Genomic DNA, 26902 nt, shown 5'->3' on the forward strand with positions numbered 1-26902 from the left:
TTCAAAATGTTAGGTTTTGCCTAACTAATAACTTTTACACCCATTTTAAGTGACATTTGATAGTTTTACCCTTCCATAATGAAAATTAACAGTAAGCTACTCCAACAGCTATAAGTGCAGGGTTAATTTATGGCAACAACATCCACTACTGAAAGACTGACCCCATCTGCCAGTCTGATGAAAACAATGAAAATAACCCATAGTTAATGCAGTATAAGGTACTGATGAGTCAGAATTCTAAGAACATGTTATGATGTCGTCAAACAGGTACTTAATGCTATGCTAAGAATCACTAAGATTTAGTCATGACAATAGGCCACAAGAAAACTCAGGAGTTTGGGAAGATCATTAGCTTACCATATGGCAGAATACATTAACACAGCCTACTACCAAAATACTAAGTTTGGATTTTTTTTTGTCCCAAAGGACTGAATCATAGAAACAAAAGAAATACTGGTCAGACAAAATGATAAAGTAACATAACCCATCACAGACAGGCAAGGTTTGTTTAGGCAAAAGAACAAAAAGATATTTGATGATGACTTTGGGCTGCTTTCCAAGTCAAAAATTAGGATGAAATAGGTGTCCACAGTCATGCTATCACACCACCTTACTTTTTGTCTAGAAAAAGACCCACACTAGCATGTTACTTCAATCCCGAATATACAACTGCCTCACTGGGACTCGAGAGGATCAGTCCTATAGACAATCAGCAAATAAAGTTGACAGTCTTGTTATTAACATCACCTTTGTCATCGTGACTGAAAGGAGATCCATTGCCTGAACCCTAGAGCAGGCTCAACACTTCCTAGGCTGTCCCCAAAACACCACTTGATGGCTAAACAGAATAGTTTCCAGAGTTCTCAGAAGTTAGATGACATTTGGAGTAATTACAAAGAGTGACAATTCACTAAATAACATTTGCTCTCTGAGCAGATGGTTTCTGTGCACACACACAGGACAAAACCACATCACAGCCATGTGTGAAATGAGCAGAGGCAGAGCAGGGCCCAGGCTCTATCCATCACCAGCTACCCATTTCCTGCAACCACCACTTGCTGGAGAAGGAAAGGATGCACTGCAATGCACAGATACTTGAGCAGAGATCACTACAATGAAAGCAAGACACCATTCCCAACTTAAAGGAATCCGAACACTGGCAACATGTGATGTCAAGTGTTACAAACAGAGAAGGCACAAAGCTTGAATTCAGCATGCTACCTACAAACTTCAGTGACATATTCAAGAACTTCGGGGAATGCATTTAACAACTGCAAATGATATTACTATAATATTTACTATCTGCCTTATCTAAAACTGTTACTGTTTTAAATGGGTCTACAAATAAGAATTAATTAAGAGACTATAACCAAGGCAAGTATAGGTTAGTTTAGAAAGCAACATTCATAAACTCAAGGTTAGTTTTTATTATTGTTTCTTGGATCAACAAAAAAATTTTTTTTCTTATAAACTATGCACTTGACACTTAAAATTATATGCAAAATGTTATATTCTGTCTGTTTCTTAAGCATTAGAATTTCTTTTTTCTACGATTAAGGAAACTTAGGAGTAAGAAAGGGTAAACAATCTTAAGTATGCATACCCCCAACTTGGCTGTTTTCCCCCTTCTATATTGTGATATTAGAACCTTGAAATAGCAAAATAAGCATTTAAGCCAAGTTTTTTTCATGACAAAGGACTTCCCATTTTTAGAACTCCTCTGTTTACTATCAGTCTTACCCAGAAAATAAACTGCCAGTAACTGTTTAGGCATGTCACTTTCTCCATCCCTTCTTCTGACATAAATCTGGAAGGGCTTTTGTCCTATCTCTTCCTTTCAACTACTCCAACCACCTCCTGCTTACTTGCTCAACAGAAATTAAACAAGTCCACAGAAGACAAAGATATAAAGAGCAATTCGAAAAAACCCAACCAACCAAACAACCATTACCAGAACAAAATATCCAAACCACCAGCTGTAGCTCAGGAAGTGCTTAAGCCTCAACCTGTGAGAGTGTAGGAAGAGATATGGGAAGGAAGTAGGGCTGTTCTGCTGAAGCTTTCTTCTCCAAACATCTGTTCCTCTTCAAAGTACTGTGGGGCTCGATGGACACTCAGTGACAATCACTACAGCTGCTGTCAGCCCACTTGATAAAATTGAGGCAATGCTGACTCATAATACTGAGTGCTTTCCTCCTGATCATACCCTTCTTTCACTGGCTGTCTCTATTTCCTCTCCTAATCCTTACTTGAGAAAGAATTCATATCTATGCACTTCAAAATAAGCCTTAAATCTTTATACGCATAAATACAGGCTGTGATCAAAGCTGACAACTCACACTGGGAAAGGGAAGAGACATAAACAGGCACATTTATAAAAACATTTTAATGCTATATACCAGTATACTGCCATTTCCTTCAGGCATGTGAAGCAAAGTGAATTAAAAAAAATTTTTTTGTTTTATTTTTTGCAAATACTTTTGGAGATAAGTAAAACATTGAATATTATCTGTCCTTCTCTGTATTAGTGTCTACTTTCTATTGTCTTTTGTATGTGATCTTTGAAAAAGAAAGAGCTATCCTAGAGTGATGCAGAGTGCAATGTTTTGATGCAGGCAGTGTTAATGGCAGCTCACACTGAAAACTGAAAATCGTAAAAGCCAACTTCTCCTTTGTCACAAAATTGCTTTATCAATGCTGACGATTAGCAGGTGTTACATGGAAGCACAGAAGCACGGCCATAACAGAATAACTAAACCTGGAATATATAAGCAGCCAGAACATTATTATCGACTTTTTACCCTCATTATATAATCACGTTCAGGCTGATGCAGCAGGAGTTCCCGTATTTGCAAATTATCTCGCTCAAGAACGACAGACCCGCGGGTTCCCGGCCCGGCATTACGCGATAAGCCGAGGAAGAACCACCCTCTGCAGACAGACCCGCCGGAGGCTCCCCGGGCCGCGGCCCCTCCCGCGACCGGTGCCTCAGGGCGCTTCCACCGCGCCCGCTGCCCACTCGTGTCCCGCCGGGCCGAGGGGCGGAGGGACCGGGACACGCCGGCCCCGCGGCCCCCGAGCCGGGCAGGGCCGCGCAGCCCGGCCTCCCCACACCCCGCCCGGCGCGGACGCTCCCTGCCCGGCGGCGCCGTCCGCTCCGCCGCCCACCGCGCCGGGAGGGCCCGGACGGGGGCGGCCGGCGCCGCCCCGGCACCGGTCGGCCCGGCCCGGCCCCGCCGCCGGCGCCCGAGGGCGCGGGACGGCGCGGCCGCGATCGCCGCGATCGCCGCGCCCCGCCCGGGCTCGGCCGCCCCCCGCCCCCCGCGGCGGGGCCGCGCGCCCGGCGCGCCTCACCTTGGGAGCGCTGCCCGCGGCGGGAAGCGGCGGCGCGTGCGGGCATCGGCGTCCGCGCCCCGCCGAGCCCCGCGCGCCGCTCCGCCGGCCCCGGCTCCCGGGCCACGTCCCTGCCCGCGCCGCGCGCAGGCGCACTGGGCGCGCAGCCGCCGCCAGGGGCAGCCCCGGCCCCGCGGGCCCCCCGGGAGGGGCGGCGGCGGCTCTTCCCCGCCGCGCTGCCCGCGGGCCCACCGGCGGGAACCCACCGGCGCTGCTCCCGGGTGGTGCCACGGCCGTCCTTGCGGGTCTCGGGGCTCCCGGTACCCTGCGCTGGACGGACGGCCGGCGAGCCGTCTCCGCAGCGTGCTCGTTCGTGTGCTGCCCTCACGCGGGTCGCCCGCTGTGTCACCGCCGCCGCCTCCGCCGTGAGCCGAGCCCCCGCCCGGCCCCGGGTCGCGGCATCCCCGCCGCCCGCGCTCGCTCCCCACGGCAGCGGCACGAAGGCACCGCGCCGCCGCACGAGGCGGAGCCCCCGTTCCGCGGAGAGATGGGGCTTGGTGCGATCAGAGCGGCTGCCCGGGCATCTCCGTGACGCCGGCTCCGCGCTGGGAGCTGCGCGCAGCAACGCGTTCTCCGGCAGCACCGCCGCCTCGGGCCAGGCGGGCCCGGCCCTGCGCGCGTTTGTCAGACGCGTTTCTGCCAGGGGCCGTTTAGGTTACACAAACAGCTGAGACGCTGTCTGCCCGGAGCGGCTCCCCATCTAATAATGAGCCTATTCGCCATTGTCCTTGTGCAACGAGTAGAGACTCTAGACAAAACCATAGAGAAATTTTCATTTGGAAGAATTCTAACAAAACGTCTAATAACTATTTTTTATTTTAAAATATTTATGAATACCAGAATACATACAGTCCTCTATAACACTACTTTATAGCCAAGTATACAAAGAATACACTCTTTTAAAAAAAGCATTCAGCAATAGCAGCGATAGGTTATCACCAGGCCTTCAGCTAAATTCTTTGTTCATTGAAATAAGGCTGTCACTCCTGCAAGCAGCAGCAAAAAAATCCAAACCAATTCCTACAAGTGACCACAAGGGTCAGTCCAATCACGTACAACAGCCTTACTGCCTTCAGTCCTCTGCAGGGAGAGGGTCCCGGCTTGCAGGAGATGCTGCTCAAGCATCATTTTCACCAGTCCGAGAGACTAATAAGTACTGGACATTGCTCTAAAACCCCTGCTTGATACCCTGCTCTCCAGAACACACTTAAATAAAAATACTACATATAAGAGAAATTGAGAAATAGCATTAAAGGAAAAAAAAAACAAAACGAAAGCTTATACTTTCCCCCCATCAATGTGTCATGAAAAAAAGGTACTTCATTAAGGCATTGAAAATACTAACTTTTACCTTAACGTGTTCAGAGTGTGTATGAATAGCAGTCACCCTTCCAACAAACATTGTCACTAAAAGCCAGAGGAAAAAAAACCCAGAGGAGTCATTCACCTTGAATTTGTAAGAGATGCAGGGGTGGGGCTAATAAACCCACCTGGAGTCTCCATTTTGCAGGGTGGCAATGAGCTAGAAAGCATGTGGGTGTGGTAGGTTAACAGGCTGATTTTTACCGTGGTGAGGTATTTGAGGTATTTACAGAGAAGAGCAAGAAATCGATTTTGGTTTTCCTTGTTTGACAAAAAGACTAACAAGTCTTGCTTATGATACCATTGTCTGTGAGGTATTTGTCATGGAAGTAATTGCCCAGTAGTAGCAGCAGAAATTTTGAAAACAATGGATTTATATGCCAGAGGGGACAAAAAATAAAGTGCTCTGATAGAGATACTTTCTGTACAAATTGAAAAGCACATAGAATTCTGAACTTTCTAAAATTAATTCTTAGATCACAAAATCACTTTTCACTTAGGTTCTTAGGAAAAGATCTCAAAGATCATTGAGTCCAATCTTTGATCACCACCTTGTCAATTAAGCCAAGGCACTAAGTGCCACATCCAGCCATTTCTTTAACTCCTGAGATTGTGACTATGCCACCTCCCTGGGCAGCCACTTCCAAAGCCTAACCACCTTTTCAGTGAAAAAATGCTTTCTGATATTCAACCTGAACCTCCCCTGGCACAGCCTGCGGCTACATTCTCTTGTCCCTAGTTGCCAGGGAGGAGAGGCCAATCTCCATCTTGCTACAACATCCTTTAAAACAGTTAAATTACTTCTGAAGCTGGCAGGTCCCTACCAAGTAGGGACCATGCTGGCATTTGCCTGATGTAGTAAACCCTTTTATTTTTTTCCTTTGTTATTTATATCAAACTAATATTTTTTAAATATTGGCTTATGTATAACTAGCAATGTGGATTGTTGATATTTTTTGCGTGAAATGAATGAGTATAACCAGACAAATGCATCAGGAATGAAGATTCACTATTGTCTGACAGTGTCGAGAAACCTGATGCCACTTGACCTATTTGATCCAGTGTATAAATATATATGTGCAAGTCTATATTCTTGCTTTAATGCATCAAATATCAATAATACCGAGCAGCTATAGTTTATTGTAAGAACAGTATTCAGTTAAGATTTTGGTTTGTTTGATGTTATTAATTACTTGCGGCTTGATTGGTTGTGAGAATTTTCCCTAGAAAATGACAGGAATTAAAATCCTGTAACATATACATAACTGGTGACTTTTTAAAATATCAAATCCATGGACTTTTTTCTGATTAAGAACCCTTTCTCTGTGATATACTTCTGGCTAATAATTACCCAGTCATTTAACATAAGGAGACTTGAAAGTGATAATGCATTATGTGTAGACATTAGATGATAGCAATATTATTTTTTTCCTCAGCATTGTGTTTCTCTGATATTACAGAATCAATTAAGTTGGAAAAGACCTATGAGATCATCAAGTCAGAGCTTTGACTGAACACCACCTTGTCAACTAAACCAGGCACTGAGTGCCATGTCCAGTCTTAAACCCCTCCAGGGACGGTGACTCCACCACCTCCCTGGGCAGCCCATTGCAATGTCCAGTTGCTCTTTCTGTGAAGAAAACCTTCCAATGTCCATCTTGAACCTCCCCTACTGCAGCTTTAGCCTACGTCCTCTTGACCTATTGCTGCCTGCCTGGGAGGAGAGGCTCCATGTTACCATAACCTCCTCTCAGGCAGTTGGTAGGTAGAGAGTGGTAAGATCTCCCCTGGGCCTCCTCTCCAGGCTAAACCCAGCTCGCTCAGCCGCTCCTCACAGGACCCTTCACTCTCCAGACTCGTCCCCAGCTCTGTTTCCCTTCTCCGGACTCGCTCAGCACCTCAGTGTGTGTCCTGAAGCGACGTGCCCGGCGGGAGGCGGCGCTGGCGATGTGGCGGCACCCGCGGGGCTCCGGGGGCTCGGCGGGCAGCGCAGGGAGCGGTCCCGGCGGCGCCGCCCGGCCCGCCCGCGGTGGGTCCGCCGGGCCGGCAGGGGGCAGCACGGCGCGCGGGTGGCCCCGCCCCGCCGCGCAGGGCAGGAGCTGCGGCTGCGCGGTGCGTGCGGCCTTTTCCCGTTTGCTGCGGAGCGCAGTCGTTGTGCGGAGCGGGCCCCGGCCTGAGGGACCGGACAGTGCCTGGCACGATGGTCGGTACCGGCATGAGGGGGCTCGGGGGCATCGCGTCCGTCATTCCGCGCCCGCCGCGCCGCGCCGCCCGCGCGGATGGAGCCCGATTGCCGTGCGCTCGGGGCGGCCGCCCGGCGCCGGCGTGGCAATGGCTGCCGTTCTGCCGGGGCTGCACCGCGGGCGGCTCGAGCGGGGCCTGGCCCCGTTGCCGGCTGCGCTGCCCCCTGCGGGGCCGGGGCTGAGCCACGGGGCCGGGGCTGGCGCGGCCCCCGGTGCCCTGCAGCAGCCGCGCTGGGCCCCGCGGGGCTGCAGGGCACCCGGCGGGTGTCGGAGCGGCTGAGGGCGGGGGGCTGCGCGGGAACTGGCTCCGTGGCAGAACGTGCCTGAGAAGTCACGGTGTGGGGTGACAGGCAGTGAGCACGGTCATTGCTCCGGTCCGTGCCGACAGGCCTTCGGTTAAAAGATACTTTCATAAAAGACGCACTTCGGTTCTCTCTTGAAGCATTAGTTCCTGTGGAGGGGTAAAATCTATAGGGTTTGATGTGCGGGGTGGTTTCTTTTCTATTTAATTTTTACAGTGCTCTTTTCATCTAAACGTACAAGAAGCTCTCTATAATTACTGCTTCTTCTATGGTTTTATTCATGGCACGTTTAGTTAGAATGGTGTTGGCTTACAGGGTTATATGTTAATAACACGTAGTTTATGTTTCTTATCCAAGGGGTTTGTGAAGGTTGTCAAGAATAAGGCGTACTTCAAGAGATACCAAGTGAAATTCAGGAGAAGAAGAGGTATTATTAAATTGCCTGTAGCACATAATTAAATGTCCTTGGTGAATATTCCTACTTTGTGCATGCATTTTGCACACTGCAACTGTTGTTTTTCAGAGGGAAAAACTGACTACTATGCTCGCAAGCGTTTGGTTATTCAAGATAAAAACAAGTACAACACTCCTAAATACAGGATGATTGTGCGCGTTACCAACAGAGACATCATCTGCCAGGTAAGGCCTGCGGTGTTTGCTGCTTACCTGCCAGCCTGGCCAGGGTGAGGTCAGCACAGAGAGGGAGGCTTGGAACACCTGGGCTTTCTTAGGCCAGGCTTGCACAGTTGTTTGTGTTGTAAAAGCTCCTTAGAGGAGGACAGGCTTCAGTGTTAACTTCAGTAATAAACCGTGTACATTGTAGAAAAGCAGTTTCACAAGTGTTAGCACTTTCGCTGTGAGGTTTTTTGTAGTGCAAGATTGTACTGCTGTAATGATAATGGGCTAAGTAGAACATTTTTGGGACAGGGAAGATGTCTCTAACTATTTTCAAAGGGCTTCAAAAAGAGGCCTTTTTTGCTTGGCTGAAGAAAACAAAGTTGGCAGCATGACCTGTCAATCTGCATTGACTTGTGCTGTATCGAAGGGTGGCTTCTCTTTTGAGAGTTCAGTTTCCATGCTGTGTGGCTCACGTGAAGCTCTGAGGCCTGATGGTGGCTTTCCTGTGAGATTGAAGGAGACTTGTAAACAAGAACAGTAGGCACTTTTTCGTGGTCGTTAGTATGGGGTTGTGTGTAGCATCATATGCAGTTCCTCACTGTGGCTCACTTGTTTAATTTTAGAATGTTTTGACTAATTTTGAAGTTACAAATTTATGAATGCTTGTTTTGTAATAAATATATTGTTGAGCTCAAAAAGAAGCTGCTGAGTTTAACTTAGTTTTTCATAGAGTAGTTATTTGATGAGAACAGTTCAGTCATTAATGAGGTTATTTTATCTTTGAAACTCAAAATGAAAATTAATTGTTGCAGGGGCTTATATCTGACTGATAGTTGCTTTCCAGGATGTCAGAATCCTGCAAAAATGGGACAGCATTTGGATGCAGAGAGGAGGTGTGACAGTCAAAAGGAGAAGGTTCTATCCGTGAAAGGAACAGCAGAAACATATCTGATAGTCCTGCTGTCCCACAGGAGACCCTGGGATCATGATGGTCTTAGACCATGGTTAATAAAATCATTCCATAAGGTTACTAACAGTGTTACCACAAAGTGTCACATGCTTCTTGTATTTTTTGAGCTGTATCCTAAAGTGGGATAGAATTCATCCCCATTCATAATGATTCTTTGAAGGGTTGCTCCTGCAGGCTCTTTCTGGCCTCTTTATCTCTGTGGAAAGGTAGTTGCCAGTTGTTGCTGACAAACATTTTAACTGGCCTAATACAGGTTTGAACTTTTGTGTCTTTACTTGTGGAGTTGATTACTCCTTTTGCAAAAACAAACAAAGCATGGTGGGGGAGGGGAGATGTCAGAGCAAACAACCACCCCCCCAACAAACCAAAGCCACACCACTCCTTGAGCTCGTGTGCAGAGGTTGGCGGGTTTTGCACACTCGGATCCAGCGTTCGTGCTGGCCTGAGTAGGTGGCAGAGGAAGAACACATGAGCCCTGACGTTTGTGTGTTGCCAGATTGCCTATGCCAGGATCGAGGGGGACATGATCGTGTGCGCTGCCTACGCCCACGAGCTGCCCAAGTACGGCGTCAAGGTGGGCCTGACCAACTACGCTGCTGCCTACTGCACCGGCCTGCTCCTGGCACGCAGGGTACGTACGGCACGGCCAGGCTGCTGCCCTGGCTCCCTCGGGGAACAGAGACACCTTTCCTTCCCTGCTGTGTCAGCCCACCGGGTCTTTGGGCTTCTCAAAATCCTAACTTCTGCTCTTTGCCATCATAGATTTGGTGTGTCCTGTGACTGTCAAGTCGCAGTGGGAGGTATGACAGCATGCGGTCTCAGCTTCAGCAGCCCACTTTTATGTCTCAGCCCTTAAGTTTGGTGGAGGGAGGGAGCATAAAAATGTAAGAAATGCACCTTGTAGAGTTTAAAAATATGTGAATAGCAGCCATCCATTTCCACAGGGGTTCATTAATAAGTCTTAAGTTCGGTGGTGTACCTGTGGGAACAGAAGGTTGGAACTTAACAGACACACAGTGGTAGTTATTAAAAAGCTTTGCTACTAGTATTGGGTACATACTTTTGTAAAGAAAAATTTTAAAAACATGATTCTACTGCAAATTCACATTTTAAAGTAGTGGTAATTCTAAATTATTATCAATAAATGGAGGGAATTTCAAAAGTGTGCTTTCTTTCCCCACAGCTTCTGAATAAATTTGGCCTTGATAAGATCTATGAAGGCCAAGTTGAAGTCACTGGTGATGAATACAATGTGGAAAGTGTGGATGGCAAGCCTGGTGCTTTTACATGCTACCTGGATGCGGGTCTTGCCAGAACTACCACTGGAAACAAAGTCTTTGGTGCTCTGAAGGGTGCAGTGGACGGGGGGCTGTCTATCCCTCATAGGTAATGTGTGTTGCAAAGAATTTCCTCAGGGTTAGCCTGAGATGCTTCTGTATGTGACAGTCTACTTACACTAATCAATTTATGCTGAAATAATTTTATACTGATGTGGTAATGGTTATGTAATTAGATTCTGGGTTTGGAGGTTTTTTGTTGGTTGGTTTTTAATCTACAAATGCAATTCTGATAGTGCTGCTGGGAATCTTAAAACTGTCAAGAGACGTTATGAAACTTGTAGAAACTAAAGAACTATCTTGTTGCTTTTACCAAAAATCAAGTGAATGCCCTTATCAGATCTTCAGAGGGTATTTGCTTAGTGCAAGTCTTCACCAAGTTGTGTGTAGGTATTCATTTCACTGTGAAAAACTACATACCAGGTACAAACCCCCTGGTACTTGGTACAGTTGTCAGTACAGCAGTATGTCTGAGCAGTCCACCTTCATTTAGAATTTCCACATGGATATTTGGACTGTTACCTAACACTGGTATTACACCTGAGTGCTGCTTTCTCCTAGCAGCAGCGGAGGAGAGAAATTGAGATCTTTTGTGTGTTTTCCTACCCTCTCCCATGCTGTCCTATCCTTGGCTAATTGTCCAGTTTTTTTGAGTTGGCTGCTGCATGATGATACTTGCAGTAACTGAACACGCTATAGTTGGTCCATGGCGTGTATATGATGTACTGCAGTGTTTCAAGACGGGACTGATGGCAGCTGAGATGAACTTAAAACTTCTCATTTTTATTATTTATTAGAGGGTCCTATCCCTCTGGTATCTGTAGGAGAATCTGATCTATGAGTCATTTCAGTGTGCATCTTAGCCTCCAAATTAGAGCCTTAATGTGACTGTACCTGCTGTTTGACAGCACCAAACGTTTCCCTGGCTACGACTCGGAGAGCAAAGAGTTCAATGCTGAGGTTCACCGCAAGCACATCATGGGCCAGAACGTGGCTGATTACATGCGGTACCTGATGGAGGAGGATGAAGATGCCTACAAGAAACAGTTCTCCCAGTACATAAAGAACAACGTAACACCTGATGGGGTAGGATTTATCCAGCTGGAGCTTGGGAATTTAAATAGAGATGCTGATAGGGACTTCTCTAATAATGCAAATAAGGCTGATACATAAAACTATGTGACTCATGTTGCATGTTACCCATGCAAAGAAAATATTTTTTTCCTTCATTAAGGGCTCTGTAATGTAAGTGTAGAACTTCTGAAAGGGGGACCTTTTTGCCTGCTCTGAAACTTAATAGTCTGCCTATAAATCCAGGCTTACTGGACCACTTTCTCCCATCCCCAACAGAGAAACTAAATCAGAAGTTTCTGTGCAGAGTCTCTATTATTTCCTTATTCTGCCCCACAACCTGTCATTTCTGCAGCTGTAGTGCTTGTAACTGTTGGTGAGCATGTGGTTGTGGGTCACATCTCTGGGACTGTTTGTGTGACCCTAGAAGGGGGTTCTGCTATTCCAGGTGACTAGAGAGAGCCCAAGGTAGTATTTAATGGAAGTTTAGACTGTAATACACTTTATTTTAGTACTGCTTCACATTTTAGAGTTAATAAAATACTAGAAGATGGGTAAGAATACAGAGGTGGTTCTTCTGCCTTTTCCAAGTATTAAACTCCTTCCAGATAGCTTGTCCTGCTGCCTGTAATATTCTTGCTTGGTTCTCCTAGTAAGTGATCTTGGAGCTTTAAAACATAGCTCCCTATATCTCCTTTTTACAGCAAACTATCTCTTCATTTCCTTGGGGTTTTTATAAATTTAACTAGTTGCTAGTTTTTTCTAATAAATTATAAAAGGAAAGTAATGTAAATGCCAACTTCATCTGCTTTCTAAACAAATAGTAGTTATAGCTTGTATTCAAATGAAGTGAGTCTAGGATTCAGGTCACTATATAGACACTTGCTCTTTGTACATCTTAACCACCAGCAAAGATTTTGTAACATTTGTGCAGTTATGGAGCCAGAGTTGCCTTTGGGATAGAGCAACATTATTGCGTGCCTGGGGACAATGCAGGCACAAGGATTTCTGATAATCCTACAACTGGACCACTATGGTAAATTTAGTATTTTTCTTTTTTTTCTCAAGATGGAAGAAATGTATAAAAAAGCCCATGCTGCTATACGGGATAATCCAGTCCATGAAAAGAAACCCAAGAGAGACGTCAAGAAAAAGAGGTAAAATTCTCATTCTTTTTAACATCTGTGTGACTTCTCTGTTGGAGCTATCTTAGGTACAGTGAAACAAGTAATGTAGTTTTGCAGTTGCATCATTAGTTATGTGTTCTGGACCAGATTAAGATACAAGCAGTTCTGTATAACTTCAGAGTTAAATTTAGCAGTAGGAATAAAATTCAAGAGCTCTTATGTATTAAAAAAATCAAAGTGAAGAATGTTTGTGGCTTGAATAGCTGGAACGGTGTGTACCTTCAGGTCTCAGTGTTTTCAGGGGGAAAGTTGCTTCTCTTCAGCTGAGAGCTCATTGACTATTTTGTCAGTACCAAACTATTTTGATTTTTAAGGGTGTGTGAGAAAAGAAATCATAACACAACTGTTGCATTGGGCTTGATAATGTCTATGCTTCAGTTACAGAGAATACAGAGTTTACCTCCGGGGAAATTAGAACTGTCCAGCCATGCTTTTTGCAGTGTATTAACTACAGCCTTAGATAATTATGAGGAAATAAAGCATGTTACAGAAGTGGGAATATATTCTCCACTGCATTCTTAATCACAATTGTGATGCACTGCTACTTTTTTGCTTTGGATCTACTGTACGCTGTGCTTCCATTACAGATGGAACTGTCCCAAGATGTCTCTTGCCCAGAAGAAAGACCGTGTTGCTCAGAAGAAGGCCAGCTTCCTCAGGGCCCAGGAGCGCAGAACGGAGAGCTAAGACAACTTCCACAGTTTTCTGTGAAGCTTTGGAAAAAGTGGCAATAAATTTATTGAGGAAGCAACTGTGTAAGACCAGCTTATTTATATAGTTTATAAAAATAGAGAATATTTTTATCCTTTTTATTTTTTATTAGGTATTCTGTATCTGAATGAGTTTTATTCTCTCCTCTCCAAGTACTATGTGAATTGAGTTTTCGCAGAGAAGAGAGGTGACAGACTTCAAAGACCAAGGCTACTGCATCAGAATTACTTCTATAAGAAGGAGGAAGTCAATTAAATTCATTTTTAGCATGGTTAGTATCAAGGACTAAGTATAAGAGTTTACTGCTTCTAACTAGAGAAAGATTTAATTTTTTTTAAAGGCTGTACCTGTATTTTACAACTCTTTCAGCATATTTCATGTCTGGGGGGACTCTGGATGTAGCTTTGGAAAAAGCAAGAGTAGTCACAGTAGGTTCTAAAGCCTCTGCCCAAAGGTAACCTTAGGCTTTCAGGCACTTGTCACCTCCAAGCTTTGGCTGCTACTGAAACAGGTACTGTCTTGAACTGAATACTTCACATTATTTACTTGATAAGAGAATTCACTTTAAGTTATATATAGGGGGTAAGTACAGAGACCTTGTTAAGGAAACATTAATGAGACTCCCTAGTAATTACACACCAGAGCCCCAGAGCCTTTCCCCTTGACTCTCCACACACTCACCAGACCATGTTCCCTTCCAGTTCACCCCTAGGGTTCCCGTAGCAGGGCCCATACTATCTGGTTCCACAAGGCAGTTTATTCCTGGCGCAGAACAAATGGAGATGGTCCCTCTGAGGAGCAGCCCATGGCTTTTTTACCCTCACACTCCCTCCCCTCCCCCTGATGCCAGTCTGCACTTCCTCAGTCTTCTGCTTCCTTTTCCGTGTCCATCCACCTCACCAATCACCAGCTTTCGTCTCCTTATCCTAAAGGCTGGCTCCCACCCAGAGCCCAGTCTGTGTTTCCCTCTGCAGCCTGCAGGCTGAGCCACCTGGAAATGTTCCTCACCAGCCTTGTCCTGCCCTGGTCCTTTACCTCCTCAGTTTCACAGGCACTTCTGTGTGCCATTGGGTTTCTACTAGACTTAGAGAAGCTGCACAGTTTAAACACCAGTAAAGTAGACTAGATGGAGGAATGTGTTGTTTTAAGATACTGGTAGTTGGTATTAAATACTGTTACTGAAAAAAAGAGGCCTGTGATTTATTGTAAACAAAAGTGTATTTTTTTCCCCAATGAAAGCTTCAACTTTGTGCAACAGTAATAAAAATGAAGATTGTGTACAACAAACTGCACTATTAAACATATTCTCCAGTTAAGATACCCAATGACGTTGGGTATGTTAAGTAATCTCTGCCCAGATAGCAGTCACTGTCAGATTTTTTTTCACAAGAACATGACCACTTTACACTTTTAGTGTATTGCTGGTTACAAATACTTGGTCATAGTTGGAGCACATTAGCAAGTTCAAGACAATAATTAGCATGAGCATAGTATTTCTTAAACGAAAAGGCTGATGTTCACAAAACTGTCTTAACCCAAGGTGCATATTATTACATTTGTTATGAAGAAATTATTTTATTGTGGTCTGTATTTCAGTGTCATCACTCTAGGAATGCATTTAAGACAGGATACCCAGAGCAGTTAACCTTTCAAATACTTAAACCTTGTTCTTACCTCTGCTGAAAATGAATTAAGGGGCCAGGCCACAGAAGTATACAGATGACTGCCATTAAAATCATAAAGACTGAACAACTCTATACCTAAAGCATTTATAAGTTAAACATTCAACAGGTAAGTATTGAATTCAGGTGTATTATGGACATCCAGTTCTGCATAATTATGAACACAGATGTAAATATGAAAAATACAAGGGTGCAGATTAACGGTGGTAAAGTGGTCATGCTTTGTGGAGTGCCAGTATCAGGTGATGTTTATTTACTCATGACTTGAGTCTTAACAGTGACTCATAGATGCTACTAGAAAAAAAGAATAGTATCACACTGCAGCTCACTTAGTAACAGCGAGGAATGAGCTGGAAAGTATCTCATAGACTCCCATTTGAGCAATATTGCACAATCCTGAACAATCCAGCTTCTGTCCTAAAATTCAGGTCTAGCTCTTGCTTATGTATTTCCTGCAGTAGTTAAGATTGAAGTACAAGTCTGTAGCTAAATGTAGAGGGACAGTTAAGAGGCAAGACTATCCACAACTATTAATTGTTTCTCATGTCATACAGCAGATTCCTGCACTAGCAAACTTCCTTTTTTAACTGGTTGGACATGTCTGCTATTCAGTATTTTTAAAAATTAAATTTAGTCTTTTACTATAGCTTAGTCCACAAAGTCCTTGCTTTTCACTGTTTGCTACAGCTTAATTTGGGCTAAAGGCTGAAGTTTTTGAAACAGATGCTGGTATTGCTGCAAAACCATATAGATGACTTTAGGAAATAATTTTCTAAAATTATTGGCTCCCACAGGGCTCACCATATAATGACTCAATTAAAAATGTTGAACGACTTAAACATTAAAGATGTAAGCATGAGGTAACAGAATGTTACCTCACAGAATGTGTACATTCTGTAACAGAATGTTACAGAATGTGTAAACAGAATCTGATTTGTCTCATATTACAACCTATCCATTCTAGAATAAAATTCTAATTTTCCACAGTTAAAAGGTATTTCATGTGCAAATTCTGCCATGCCAAGGTATTAGTAAACTTCAGTCTCACAGTTCAGTTTATTCATAACAGCAGCTTGGATTTGGACACATTACTTGTAGTAGTGGTGATTGTTCATCAAACTACTTAGGAAAAAAATGCTCTGCAGGTATTTCACAAGTGAGCAATGTTTTTCACAGAAATGGAAGATGTTCCCTCAGCTGATGTGGTGGCACAGTGAACACTTACATTCTGTTCAAGATCTGACAAAGTGCACAGAACAGTCAAGCATGCAGAGTTCTTGTTTCTGTAACACAGCACTGAACACCAGAAGGACATCTGGCCTTTGCCTGGTCACTCAGAGGCATGTTCGTTCTTTGAGAAGCCCTGTCCTGAGTTACTGACTGAAGGGCAGGACTGAAAGAACCATTAATAAAATCTGAGTAAAGAAATATCTTTTTAAAAAGGCGCAGATTGTTTTTGCCAAATGTCTCAGGCCACCTCTAATGGCAGGCATCAGTATTCTCTTCTGCTGGTGGAGAAGCTATGAATCATTTGTATGAGAAATCTTCTTCCACAGTAAAGTTTTTAAGTTATTGAGTATTAAAGAATGCTCCATTTCCATCTGATTTGCTGTGACTTTAAGGGCAATGCACAAGTACAGCTGTTTCTCTAGTTCTTCATGGATATCAGAAGGAGCACCACGAAGCAGATAGTCTTTAAGTAGCTGACAAACTTTTGCCAAATTTGGCTGAATTACTTCAGTGGTACATCTCATTTTGCTTTGGTCACATAATGTTCTACAGTCTGTACCATAAATGCAGTCCAAATCTGAGTCACACTGACGATCTTTAATTATTTCCTTCAGATTAATTTCTGGCACTATTTTTCTCATGTCCATCATTTTCAAATCATACTTATCATTATATCCCAAATTTCTGGCATTCGTGTCACACATTAGAAAGTTTCCATAAGGTCCATGGAAAATATCTTCCACAAATTCTAAAAGCCCTATAGCTATTTTTGCCTTCCTTGGCCAGGATGGAGTGAACCACTGGTCCATGCTTCTTCTGAAGCCAGAGGGAATGAGGAGTTCTATAATCCATGGAAGGCTAATTCCATAGAGGGAGGTATATTCAACTCTTTCGGTCACATAGAGATCCCCACAAAAACCCATCAGCTTGGGAGTATGTTCTTTATCCTGCAAGATCACCATTAACAGAAACTCTTCTAGCTGCAGGAGTGCCCATGCAGATTTTGCCTCTGGCAAAGAGACTCTTCCATCTTTGTTTCCATCAGCGAAAGACAGGATGAGATTAACCAGTTCTGAAAGATTTCCTTGTTCACCCAGTTTTGCCTGAAAGCAACAAATGAAAAAGATTTAAGTATGACTATATTAACTACTCCAAATACATCTGTCACTCTACCTCCTGTTACTCTCCTTCTATGAATAATAGGAATAACTCGGTATATTCTGGTTTTCATTGGTTATGGATGTAACAGGACCAGCCATCAGTTGCCTGCAGAGCTTCCTTTTTGTTCTGTTTTCATAGGTACTGAGCATAACATCTTCTGAAAGTGCTACCTTTCCTTGCACTTCAAAAAGCAAATATTAAAATTCAGTCGTTGGTCTTGATTGGATCAGTCTTCAGAAAAATTGTATCAAGTACCTTGTTCAGTGTTTCTAAGAAAAGTATGCAGAATTCAAAAGCTTAGATCAGGTTTAGTTTTCAGTTGATTAGACCTTACAAATGTAGAAGAATAATGTATGAATTAATATTTTGTCCAATTATTAAGGGTACCAAGACAAAACTGAGTACAAATCCCATAATTACACTTAAGTGCTTAGTTTTGGTTTTTGATGTAACCACTTCGATTGTAGGACTACAGAGAAAAAAGCCATTGCTGGAATCAGAACTGTTCCATTTTCAGCTAGGCAACCAAGTTTTCCCAAATTTTGCTAAGAACTACCCTAACACACCTGCACACCATTGTTAGAGACAAAGCTGCTGTAACGCATGACAACTGACAACAGCCTTACATCCTGTTTTCTATACCAATACTAGCAAAGTCTATAGACATACAAGATGAATGCCAGCTTCCATCATATCAGAAGGAAAAAGCCCTGATAATTAATTACTTCAAACTTCGAGATAAGCACATCTGGGAAAAACTATTTTTGTGCTGATCATTTTTCTAGCATATCCTTGAACAAGGCTCATATAACAGGGTGTTCTCTCCAGCTTCAAGAAAACAAGCAGTTCTGTCAAAATAGAATAAATTACAATGTACTTACTTTAAAAAAACCATACACCATTTCTTTGAATTTCTCAACAGTGGTTCCTCTTGTTGGTTTATCAAATAGGACTATTTCCTTCCTTGGTTCTGGGTCAGTACCAAAATCAAGTTGAGCAGCTTCTTCCATCTGGCATTTTATAACACTTTGCAGATTTCCCCAGATTCCTAAATAGATCTATGCAGAAAAAGAGGGAAAAGGACCACCTGTAATCCAACCATAGCTTTAAGACTCAACACAGATCAGAAAGGAATGCTGTGTGCAGACAATGAATGTAGCAATTTGAGCAGTGGCAGCTCCAAAGACAGCCCTCTGCTGCGGATACTTGGGAGACTCTGCACTGTCAGAACACACACAGCTTCCCCACAGCAGACTGGCACCACTGCCACCTGCACAGCTTGTCATGAGGCTGCTGCTTCTGTTGGTGATGCAGGATAGCAGAGAAGATGTACAGTGTGTGCACAGTCTGGCAAACTGTGGAAGGATTTAGTATATATTGTATATGTTTCCAAAATACATGTAGTATAAAAGAACCATTTACCCCTCTACATACAGGACTAATTTCTATTATTGCATATAGGTGCATAATATGTATATTAATTTGTATTACAGTGTATCTTCTTTGTATAGGTGTGTGTGTGTATATATGTGGGGATATATATATATATACACACACTCACATGCTCTGCCTGTCATAGCAAATAAAATTTGAGATCATCTGTATTAAACAGATTCAGCTTGCTGACATGAAGGTCTACTTGATGTTCCAGACAATGACATTTCAGTGTGAAATAATAAAACTACGTTGGATGAGTAAAGCCTTACCTGATTATTTGGCTTTGTTGACAAACATTTTCCAAAATACAATGTTTCTTTAGCACAAAGACTACTGCATGCTGATCCATCAATAACACCAGTCTTGTATTTATCACACTGAAACAAACAAGGGGAAAATGTTTAATAAATTGCCTAGGAAAGGAGGCAACAACCGTATCTTTTCCAGCACCTGAGTCTTGAAAGAAAAACCTAAGAAAATATTTTAATAACCCTATGCCAAAATATTGTTAAGAGACACAACTGGTTTTATCTGTAACTGAAGTTGTAATCTTACATCAGCATGATGGAATATGAGAATTTGATTAAATCACATGTGGCACAGAGTGAGTTAGTCAAACACTTCAGAAAGCTATACTAAATACACTTACTATTATTTTCCTACAGTCATGTCCTCTGCAGAGTTCTGTGTAGGTGGAGTACTGAACATACATAATCCAGCTGCCAACAAACACTACCAACCAGGAGAGGAAGAGATACTTGATCCTCATGTATGACAGACGGACCTAGAGCACAAAAGAGAAAATATTGCTTGTAATTCACTGTGCAGCAGTAAATTTACTATTTCATTTACTAAAAATCATTTACTATTTCATCTCTAAGGAATTTGACTTCCATAGTGATAAAATAAGCAGACTGCGTTATATGGAACATTTGCTTCAGTGACCAGAACTGACAGGGGAGGTCAGTTTGACATAAGTGAAGGAAAATCGAGATATAAATAAATAGAAGAAAAGGTATCAGACCCTCACAGGGCAAGCCAGACTGAGGAACCAATTTGATTAAAATCATAAACTCTAAGAGCTCAATTAAGTGCATTTTTCTCTAAGACCAGTTACCTATGTTCCACTCATTGTAAATCAAATTCAACAGACCAGGAATTTGGTCAAACAATAATCTGTGCTAATGTGTCAATATGCAATATAGAAATACAATTAGCAGAATGGATATCGGGGTCAGGTTCCATACGCTAAAGTCTCCCACTCCTTCCTTGAAATGACACCATAAATTATGCAAATAAAATTCTTATGTAGTAGCCTCACCTTCACCTTCCCACAACTGTATGTATGACTTTCCTGTTGTTCTGTGGCCTCACATACAGAGTTTTCACAGGGGCAGACAGAAAAACTATTTATAAATTAAGAACTGAGTGTCTCACAAAGTAGGAGGGATGTTTTGATCTTTTCCTTTTTTTTTTTTTTTCTCCTCCTCAGAGTCTGGTGTGCTAACAGGATGATTTTCATATTCACATCAGGATCAGCTTTAGCAGCAGGATGTAAGAGCATGAGAGCAGCTATATTTGGTCAGTATAAGATCCATTTCTATCCGTATCCTGATCTTCAGCAAGAGCTATAAAAAGATGCTACAGAAGACTGATAACATATATTACATACACCAGATGTGCTCCTAGTTTCCTCTAGAAGAACTTGCTAAGCCAGATGTGATATTCTATATTTAGTAAATCTCAAATCATTTATCTTTCACTAATTTACCCAGATTCCCTTCAAAATCCACATAAGCTGTTAGCATCCACAACAAACTTTAGCAATTAATTCACAGATTTACTATCCACTACCAAGGTCAGGGGCTGGATTTTCTTTTGCTGAAGTCTGATTCATATTAGCTTTGTTTGAGAACCCCTAATTCATGTAATGGAAGAGAAGAGTGAACAATCTCTGTCCCCATCTGACATGACTTTGTAGGCCTCCATAACACACCTCCCTGTGATCTCTTTTCCAAATTGACATGTCCCAACTTGACTGTTCATTATGGAGAAATTATTCCATATGTTTGGAAAAGGCTCCAAGAAAGGCAGTAATTGTGATCAGTTTTGCCATCACAGACATACACAGAACTGCAGCAGATGCAAATAAGCAAATTTTTTTAACCATAAAGACTAATTTATTAGTATTTATTAAAATTTAACAACCAGCATGCATTATACTGTTTCTCTTGGAAACAAAATAATCCAGAAAAAGTCCGTTTCAAAAGACCCAAATGTGATTCCAATCCATAAAGCTGACGTGTGTATCCCTATTCCTTCACGCCTTCACACATACTCACTTGACAATCTTAAAACTATCTAACTATCTGATTAAAAAAGGAGAGAGCTACAATTAACTTTTTATTCCAGTGATTATTTTTTTTTTTAGAGACAGGTTTTATAATTTTGGAGTTTTTTAAACCTATTTCTAAAAACCCTGTTACGTAGCAGAACATGAAGCACAGAAACTACTGGTAAAATCTGGGCAAGATCAACAGAAATAAAACTGACAATTTTAGGGAAAGCTGTTTCATGTATAAAAACTGCTTGGGAACCAAAGCTTCTGGGACAACAAGCCCTCTTCATTCTTCAGTGTTTTCTGCTGAATCCTTCCATGAACCTTTATAATACACTTTAAACCAAAGTGCTGTTTAATGAAATTTTGGATTATTGTCTCCATTTAGTACAGCCTCAGAGACCAGCAGCAGCCTGCAGGCCTCAGGACCACTGCAGAATATTGACCATTCTCCTAGTGTGGATACTGTATATATTTGTCCTCCTTAGGCAGAAAGAGAATGTATTTGAGAGTGAAAATCCTCCCCAAATGCCATCTGACTACATCATGTATTTGGCAGGAAGTTCCAGAGAAGCTAGATTTATTTTGAGCTCAGCACTGTGCCAATGGAGTCATGCAGCTTTTGACTTGCAGAAGCTGCCCAGCCAGTTCAGAGAATGGACAACAGCATCCCTCTGCTTACAGACAACCAAGGTTCCACTCTCTGCTTCAAAGGGAATTACTTTTCTGATAAGGACTTCCTCATCAAGTTCAGCAAAAGGCATGATCATTATTTGATTTCTTCCCATACATTCCCCTACCAAATTTTCATTTTCTCTCCAGAACGGGTCTGTGAGCATAGACACACGTAGCTCACTTCACCTGGCACAGGCACACACTGTCCTCATGAGGGGACAGGGCTTTACTGAGCTGGTCTGGTCACACAGGGGAGGCATCCTGAGCACAAGGACTTACACTGCTGTGCAGAGCACTGGAACACGTTTCTGAGCAAGAAGTCCCAGGCAGCATTTAGGGAACAACACACAGAGATGGATTACGTTTGAAACTGTGACAAACTGCCAGGAAACTTGTCCTAAGAACATTTTTAGGGCAACAGAATGACTGAGAGTTCCAAAATTATAAAAAAAAGGAAGAAAGTGTTCAAAACAAGAAAACAGTTCCTTTTTTCAACTTTACTCTTCCATCAAGACTTAAACATGAGCCAGGGAATGCAAGAATGAGGGAAGCACTTGCATGTTTGATGTTACAGATTCAACTTCTTCCATCACTTGTATATTCTGCTAAGTCATATGCACTGAATAATAATTCATCCCCTGAAATAGAACTGGAAAACCACTTCTGGCAAAACTCAAGCCTGGATTCACTCCAAAGCATATGGAGAGTAGTGAATCAACATGTAACATAACTTGACAGATTTTTGGTGAGTGTAGTTTTTATTTAAAACACTTCTATGGTTAAAGAGTATGAAAGTGTTTCTTTGTCTAATAGTACAGAGAGCTCAATTCTGGAAAGTATTACACATAACCATAGCGTAGTAATCTTCTCCAAATCCGAGTTGCTCGCTCCATTTGTCTTACTTGCTTGCAATAGAAAAGGACAGATGAAAAAAAGTAGGCCAATCATGTTAGAAATTCTGTTTTGCTCTCTGTTCAGGTTGATTTGTCTCTCACAGGAGGCACTTCAGGTAGGCTGACATGATGTCTGAGAGCATTAGCCCACACTGTTCTGGATGCCATGAACAGGAAACATTCACATCTTTAAAAGCAGACAGTGCATGCTTATGATTATGCCAGTGTCTTGAGTTATTTTGTATCCTGAGTAACCAAAGTGAGGGAACAGAGCTGAGGTATCTTTTGAAATAAAATAATGACCAAGATGGAAAATGGGACATCTCTCCTTTAAAAGTGAAACAGAGCAGAAGGGATTAAAATCTTAGAGCAAAGAGATTATTTAGGAAATTTCTGCTATATGGGGCTTTAAACTTGCTTATTCTTTGGCCCTTCAAAGACAGTCTCTTGTACACTACTGAAGTACACAAGGCACTTTTAAAGGGTCTGTAAACTTGGTCCAGAATCTATAAAGTCAAACTTCCACACATGCAAGTGGTCTTGACATGATTTTTGTCATAAAGAATCCTGCTGGTTAGTCCTCAGCCTCACAATACAATTGGTAACTACAGCTATCAGAAAAAATCTTCAGGGCAATGTCCCTTAAATTTGGGACACTAACTCTCCTTGTCAAACAAAATCCCAGCGGTAATCACCCAACTGTAAAATCCTATAAATACAATTAAATTATTTTTGTGGTCTTTAGTGGTGTTTAAAATTTTTTCAGGTTTTAGGGTATTTTGTTTTGTTTACTATTATTACATGATTTGCAGTCTAAGCAATGGCAAAGCTTTGTACTTCTGAGTTACTATTCTTTATAGTGACAGGACTTTAGCATTTACTCAGGGAGGCCCTAACACTAAGTTTTGGACTGAGCTAAGATAGCCAAGAGTGTGCCCTGCTCCTTTTACACGAGCTGACACATGGCAGGACATCTTTTTTTGGCTCAAAGATCATCAACTGATTACCTATGGGTCTTGCATTCTGCACAAAAGCTAAAGCGTGTGTAAATCAAGAGACCATTTACCATAGAATATGTGTTGCAACCCAGCTCATAATATCCTGCTCCCATCAGGGCAGAAAAGCTGGAACAAGTATTAAGTTCTGTCAGACAGAACCTGATGTTCTGGCAATTCATTTCACAACATAATGTTCAAGAAGTCTGGAACACCAGCCAGCAAAGTCTGGAATTCACTCAGTGATAACCTTCCACTGTACAAACATCTCCCCCGGTGTGCTACTTGAAATGCTGCACAGAAACATTGCACAACTCTTTGCACCTTGCTCACAGCCCTCAGTGAGTTAAGTCTACCACTTACTTAGAGAGCATTGGCTTCTTTGGAGACAAATCTCAATAAAGCACTCAGCAACCACTGTAAATCATGCCTACATTTGTCATGTACCAACAGTAACATGCAGTGACAAGAAAAGCCAATATATTGATAGTTGCTGCTGTTCTGTAGATGCATCAACTATCAACATACATTCACTAACACAGAAAAATATGTTTAAGGTTACAAAGTCAATACTAGATCTCCTAACACAAGTCCGTAGAATATGCAAAATCAGCTCTCAGTATAAGAAAGCACAGCTAGATTTTTTTTTTTAATTTTCAATTAAACATTTAACTTCTTTGGTTTTTCTAATAAATAATTTTGCGGTCTTCTTGTTTCTTAGCAGATTTTGAAATAAAGTATTTTGCTTGGAAGGCCTTCAATTAAATTTTGAGAAGAGTAGAGAAGAATATTATCAGATATTGCCATATGATGATAAGAAAGAGACTATCAAGGCAAAGGAGGCAAACAGGTAATTTGAGAGGTAGCGTATAGAGTATGAATTATTTTTTGTTTGTATTGAAGACTTTGTGCCATGGGAATCCAAATATTGTACAAGTGTCTACTTCAGTAAATAGATCTAGAGTAATCTTTTTTGGTACCATGAAACAAATACTAAAGAGGGTAAAATGATGTATGCTTCTCACTAAACATTACACCCCACTCCAGGTACTTCTAGAAAGAGAACAAGATTTCTCCTCATCTGGAACTTTTCCAAATGAGGAGAAATTCAAACATTCGAGATTTTAAAATGCACCAATATGAAATTTAATTTTTTTTAATCCAATGATCATTAAGCATATCAACAGATGACAAACACATAAGCAGCATATATAAAAAAAGTAAACATTATTTATCTCCTCAAACTCAACAAATGCTCACCTTAGTTACAATCTAGTTAAAATACAACCCAGCTGATAAGGGGAAACCCAGTGGATAAACCATCAAGCTACCACATCACAACTGTCTAACATTTCACCGCAGAACTTCCTCACAACCTAACAGCCACAGTACTTCCAAACAAAACATCCTTACTCTGCTAACTGAAGTAATGCAAACATGTACCTGCATACGGAAATTCAAAAGTGTGTCTATGAACATATAAGGAAATGCATGGAGCAGCAGAAGAAAAGTGCCCGACATTAATTTTTCAGAAGACACGCAAAAAAGGGCATCAGTTGCTCCTGCAAGCTGTGGTCCATGCGCTGACAGGATGGATGCCTGCAGCACGGGCGATGGGTGTAAAGCCGGGGCGCGGAGCACAGCGCCGGGCTCCGGGGCCGCGGCAGTGCCGCAGGTGTCGCTGCCCCGCCGGCCGTGCCGTGACCGGGGAGCCGCGGGCCGCGTAACAGGTCCTGCGCCGGCCGCTCCGCGGAGCCGCTGCGCCCCGAGGCGGCGGGAGAGGCCCGATCCGAGCGGCGGGCGGGCGGCGAGAGGCGCCGCGGCCCCGAGGCCGCCGCCACCTGCTCCCGTGCCCCGGCACCCGCCGGCCGTGCCCGGCGCCGCCGCCTCCCGCCGACCGAGCGGCGGCGCGGCGCAGCGAGTCCCGGCCGCCGCCAGGCGCCGGCGGGAGGGGAGCGGCGGCGGCGCCGGGCCGGGCCGGGGGGAGCGGCGAGAGCCCTGCGGGGGGCGCCCGCTCCGGAGGGAACTTTACGGGGAGGGACGGGCGCCGGCACCGGCCCCTCTCGCCGGCCTACCTGCGCGGAGTGGGGCTTCCTCAGCCAGGCCCCCGGGAAGAGCCGCCTCGCCATGGCAATCACACATCCCCGCAGCGGGCGGCGGTCGGAGGCGGAGCGGTGAGGAGCGCTCCCCCGCCTGCCGCCGCAGCCGCGCCGCCGGCTCCGCTCGGCTCAGCGGGGAAGAGCCGCTCGGGCAGCGGCGGCCGAGAGCCGGCGGCTGTCAGGGGCAGGGCGGGCGGCTGCCGCCTCAGCCGCCGCTCACGCCTGACGGCGCTGCCCGGAGGTGCGAACGCAGCAGCCGCGAGGCAGCGAGGCGGGGCTGAGGCGGCGAGGCCGGCCCCGCCCGCCCGAGCCCCTGGGGCTGTCCCGGTCCCTTCTCTCGCTCCAGGGCCGCCCGGAGCCCACTGCCGCCCCCCAGTTCCCTTCGTGTCTGCCAGAAAGTGCTCGGGGCGCTGCCTGGGCACGCTTATGGAGAAGTCAGTTAATAAATAACGCGGGTCGTTGATGGCAAACACGCTCCTGTCATTTACTGGGCAGGGTATTAAAACCAGTTGCTGGCTCCTTAGAGTCCTTAAATAAAAACAACAACAACAACAAAACAAACAAGCAAACAAAAAAAAAAAAAAAAAAAAGAAAAACACCCAAAAAGCCCCCTACAAAATCCCAAAAAGGAGTAATTCCTCCAAAATAAGGAAGGAGCGTTTGCCTGGACCCATATTAGCACAGAAGAGCATGTTTCTTACCATGAGGTTGGTAAGAGCAACCAGAATAGGTTGCCCAGAGAGAAGCTGTGGATGTCCCAGTTGAAGGCCAGGTAGGACAAGGCTTTGAGCAAACTGGTCTATTGAGAGTTGTCCCTACCCATGGCAGGAGGGTTGGAAAAAGGTAATCTTTAAGGTTCTTTCCAAGCCGAGCCATTCTATAATTCTACATTAGTGCCATAAAGTGGGGAAACATTACCTATTTCTTCTTCACCAGGGGATCTCTCAGCCCTTCATATATTGTGGGAAGCCTCAGTCCAATTGAAATTTGTGGGAACACTACAAAGTTCAAGTAAGATCATCCTTTCTTATGCAAGGTTTGGTTTTTGCCCAGCCTTCTTGTCTTTATGACTTGATTGTGATTTCTTTTAATGCAGTGTGTTAGAAGAGTCAAAGCCAGAAGCTGGGAGTCTCCAGTTCTGATGGTTTTTGTCTATGAGACTTCAGGCACAAAAATTATACCAAGGTGTTGGGATAAA

General features: G+C 43.5%; 3 protein-coding genes and 1 non-coding gene across 18 annotated transcripts in view; 2 read left to right on the forward strand and 2 right to left on the reverse strand.

Annotated features, from left to right (window-relative positions):
• Nucleotides 1-6676, reverse strand: part of EVI5 (ecotropic viral integration site 5) — a 75997-nt gene extending 69321 nt beyond the window's left edge. For 8 of the 14 annotated variants that reach the window (XM_030278615.4, XM_032749764.3, XM_030278610.4 and 5 more), the window contains exon 1: nt 3355-3495. The gene's annotated coding sequence lies outside the window, so the exon portion shown is untranslated. Of the gene's footprint in view, nt 1-2801; nt 3156-3354; nt 3496-3599; nt 3745-6653 lie in introns of those variants that run through there. The other 6 variants (XM_032749765.3, XM_030278612.4, XM_072932501.1 and 3 more) reach the window with 5 other exon arrangements.
• A 180-nt stretch (nt 6677-6856) lies between these two features.
• Nucleotides 6857-13231, forward strand: RPL5 (ribosomal protein L5). The gene is given in 8 exon segments (NM_001245690.2): nt 6857-6958; nt 7658-7727; nt 7824-7939; nt 9385-9519; nt 10072-10274; nt 11134-11311; nt 12365-12453; nt 13071-13231. Coding segments are annotated over 8 exon segments (894 nt in total). The 5' UTR covers nt 6857-6955; the 3' UTR covers nt 13171-13231.
• On the forward strand, nt 10886-10982 carry LOC115496309 (small nucleolar RNA SNORD21). Its single transcript, XR_003961782.4, has one exon. It is a non-coding gene; the product is annotated as a small nucleolar RNA SNORD21 (small nucleolar RNA).
• Nucleotides 13232-14393: 1162 nt separating the features above from the next.
• Nucleotides 14394-26053, reverse strand: DIPK1A (divergent protein kinase domain 1A). Of its 2 annotated transcripts, none has more exons than XM_030278626.4 (5): nt 25681-26053; nt 19354-19488; nt 18974-19081; nt 18149-18325; nt 14394-17209 (listed from the first exon to the last, which is right to left on the reverse strand). In XM_030278626.4, the coding sequence occupies exons 1-5, from the start codon at nt 25732-25734 to the stop codon at nt 16397-16399; spliced, it is 1287 nt and encodes a 428-aa protein (XP_030134486.4). In that variant the 5' UTR covers nt 25735-26053; the 3' UTR covers nt 14394-16396. The 2 variants fall into 2 exon arrangements, with proteins under 2 accessions (XP_030134486.4, XP_030134485.4); XM_030278625.4 differs by lacking the exon at nt 25681-26053 and adding an exon at nt 25049-25633.
• Nucleotides 26054-26902: the final 849 nt, after the last annotated feature.

The sequence above is a fragment of the Taeniopygia guttata genome, chromosome 8 (genome assembly GCF_048771995.1).
Source record: "Taeniopygia guttata chromosome 8, bTaeGut7.mat, whole genome shotgun sequence".
In the NCBI taxonomy this organism is placed as follows: Eukaryota; Metazoa; Chordata; class Aves; order Passeriformes; family Estrildidae; genus Taeniopygia; species Taeniopygia guttata.

Coding starts and splice junctions, on each gene's coding strand:
- DIPK1A (XM_030278625.4), bottom strand. CDS start 25,126: ATGTCGGGCACTTTTCTTCTGCTGCTCCATGCATTTCCTTATATGTTC. Junction 19,489..25,048: donor TTTTGAATTTCCGTATGCAG/GTACATGTTTGC, acceptor TTTGTGCTCTAG/GTCCGTCTGTCATACATGAG. Junction 18,326..18,973: donor CAACAAAGCCAAATAATCAG/GTAAGGCTTTAC, acceptor TTTTCTGCATAG/ATCTATTTAGGAATCTGGGG.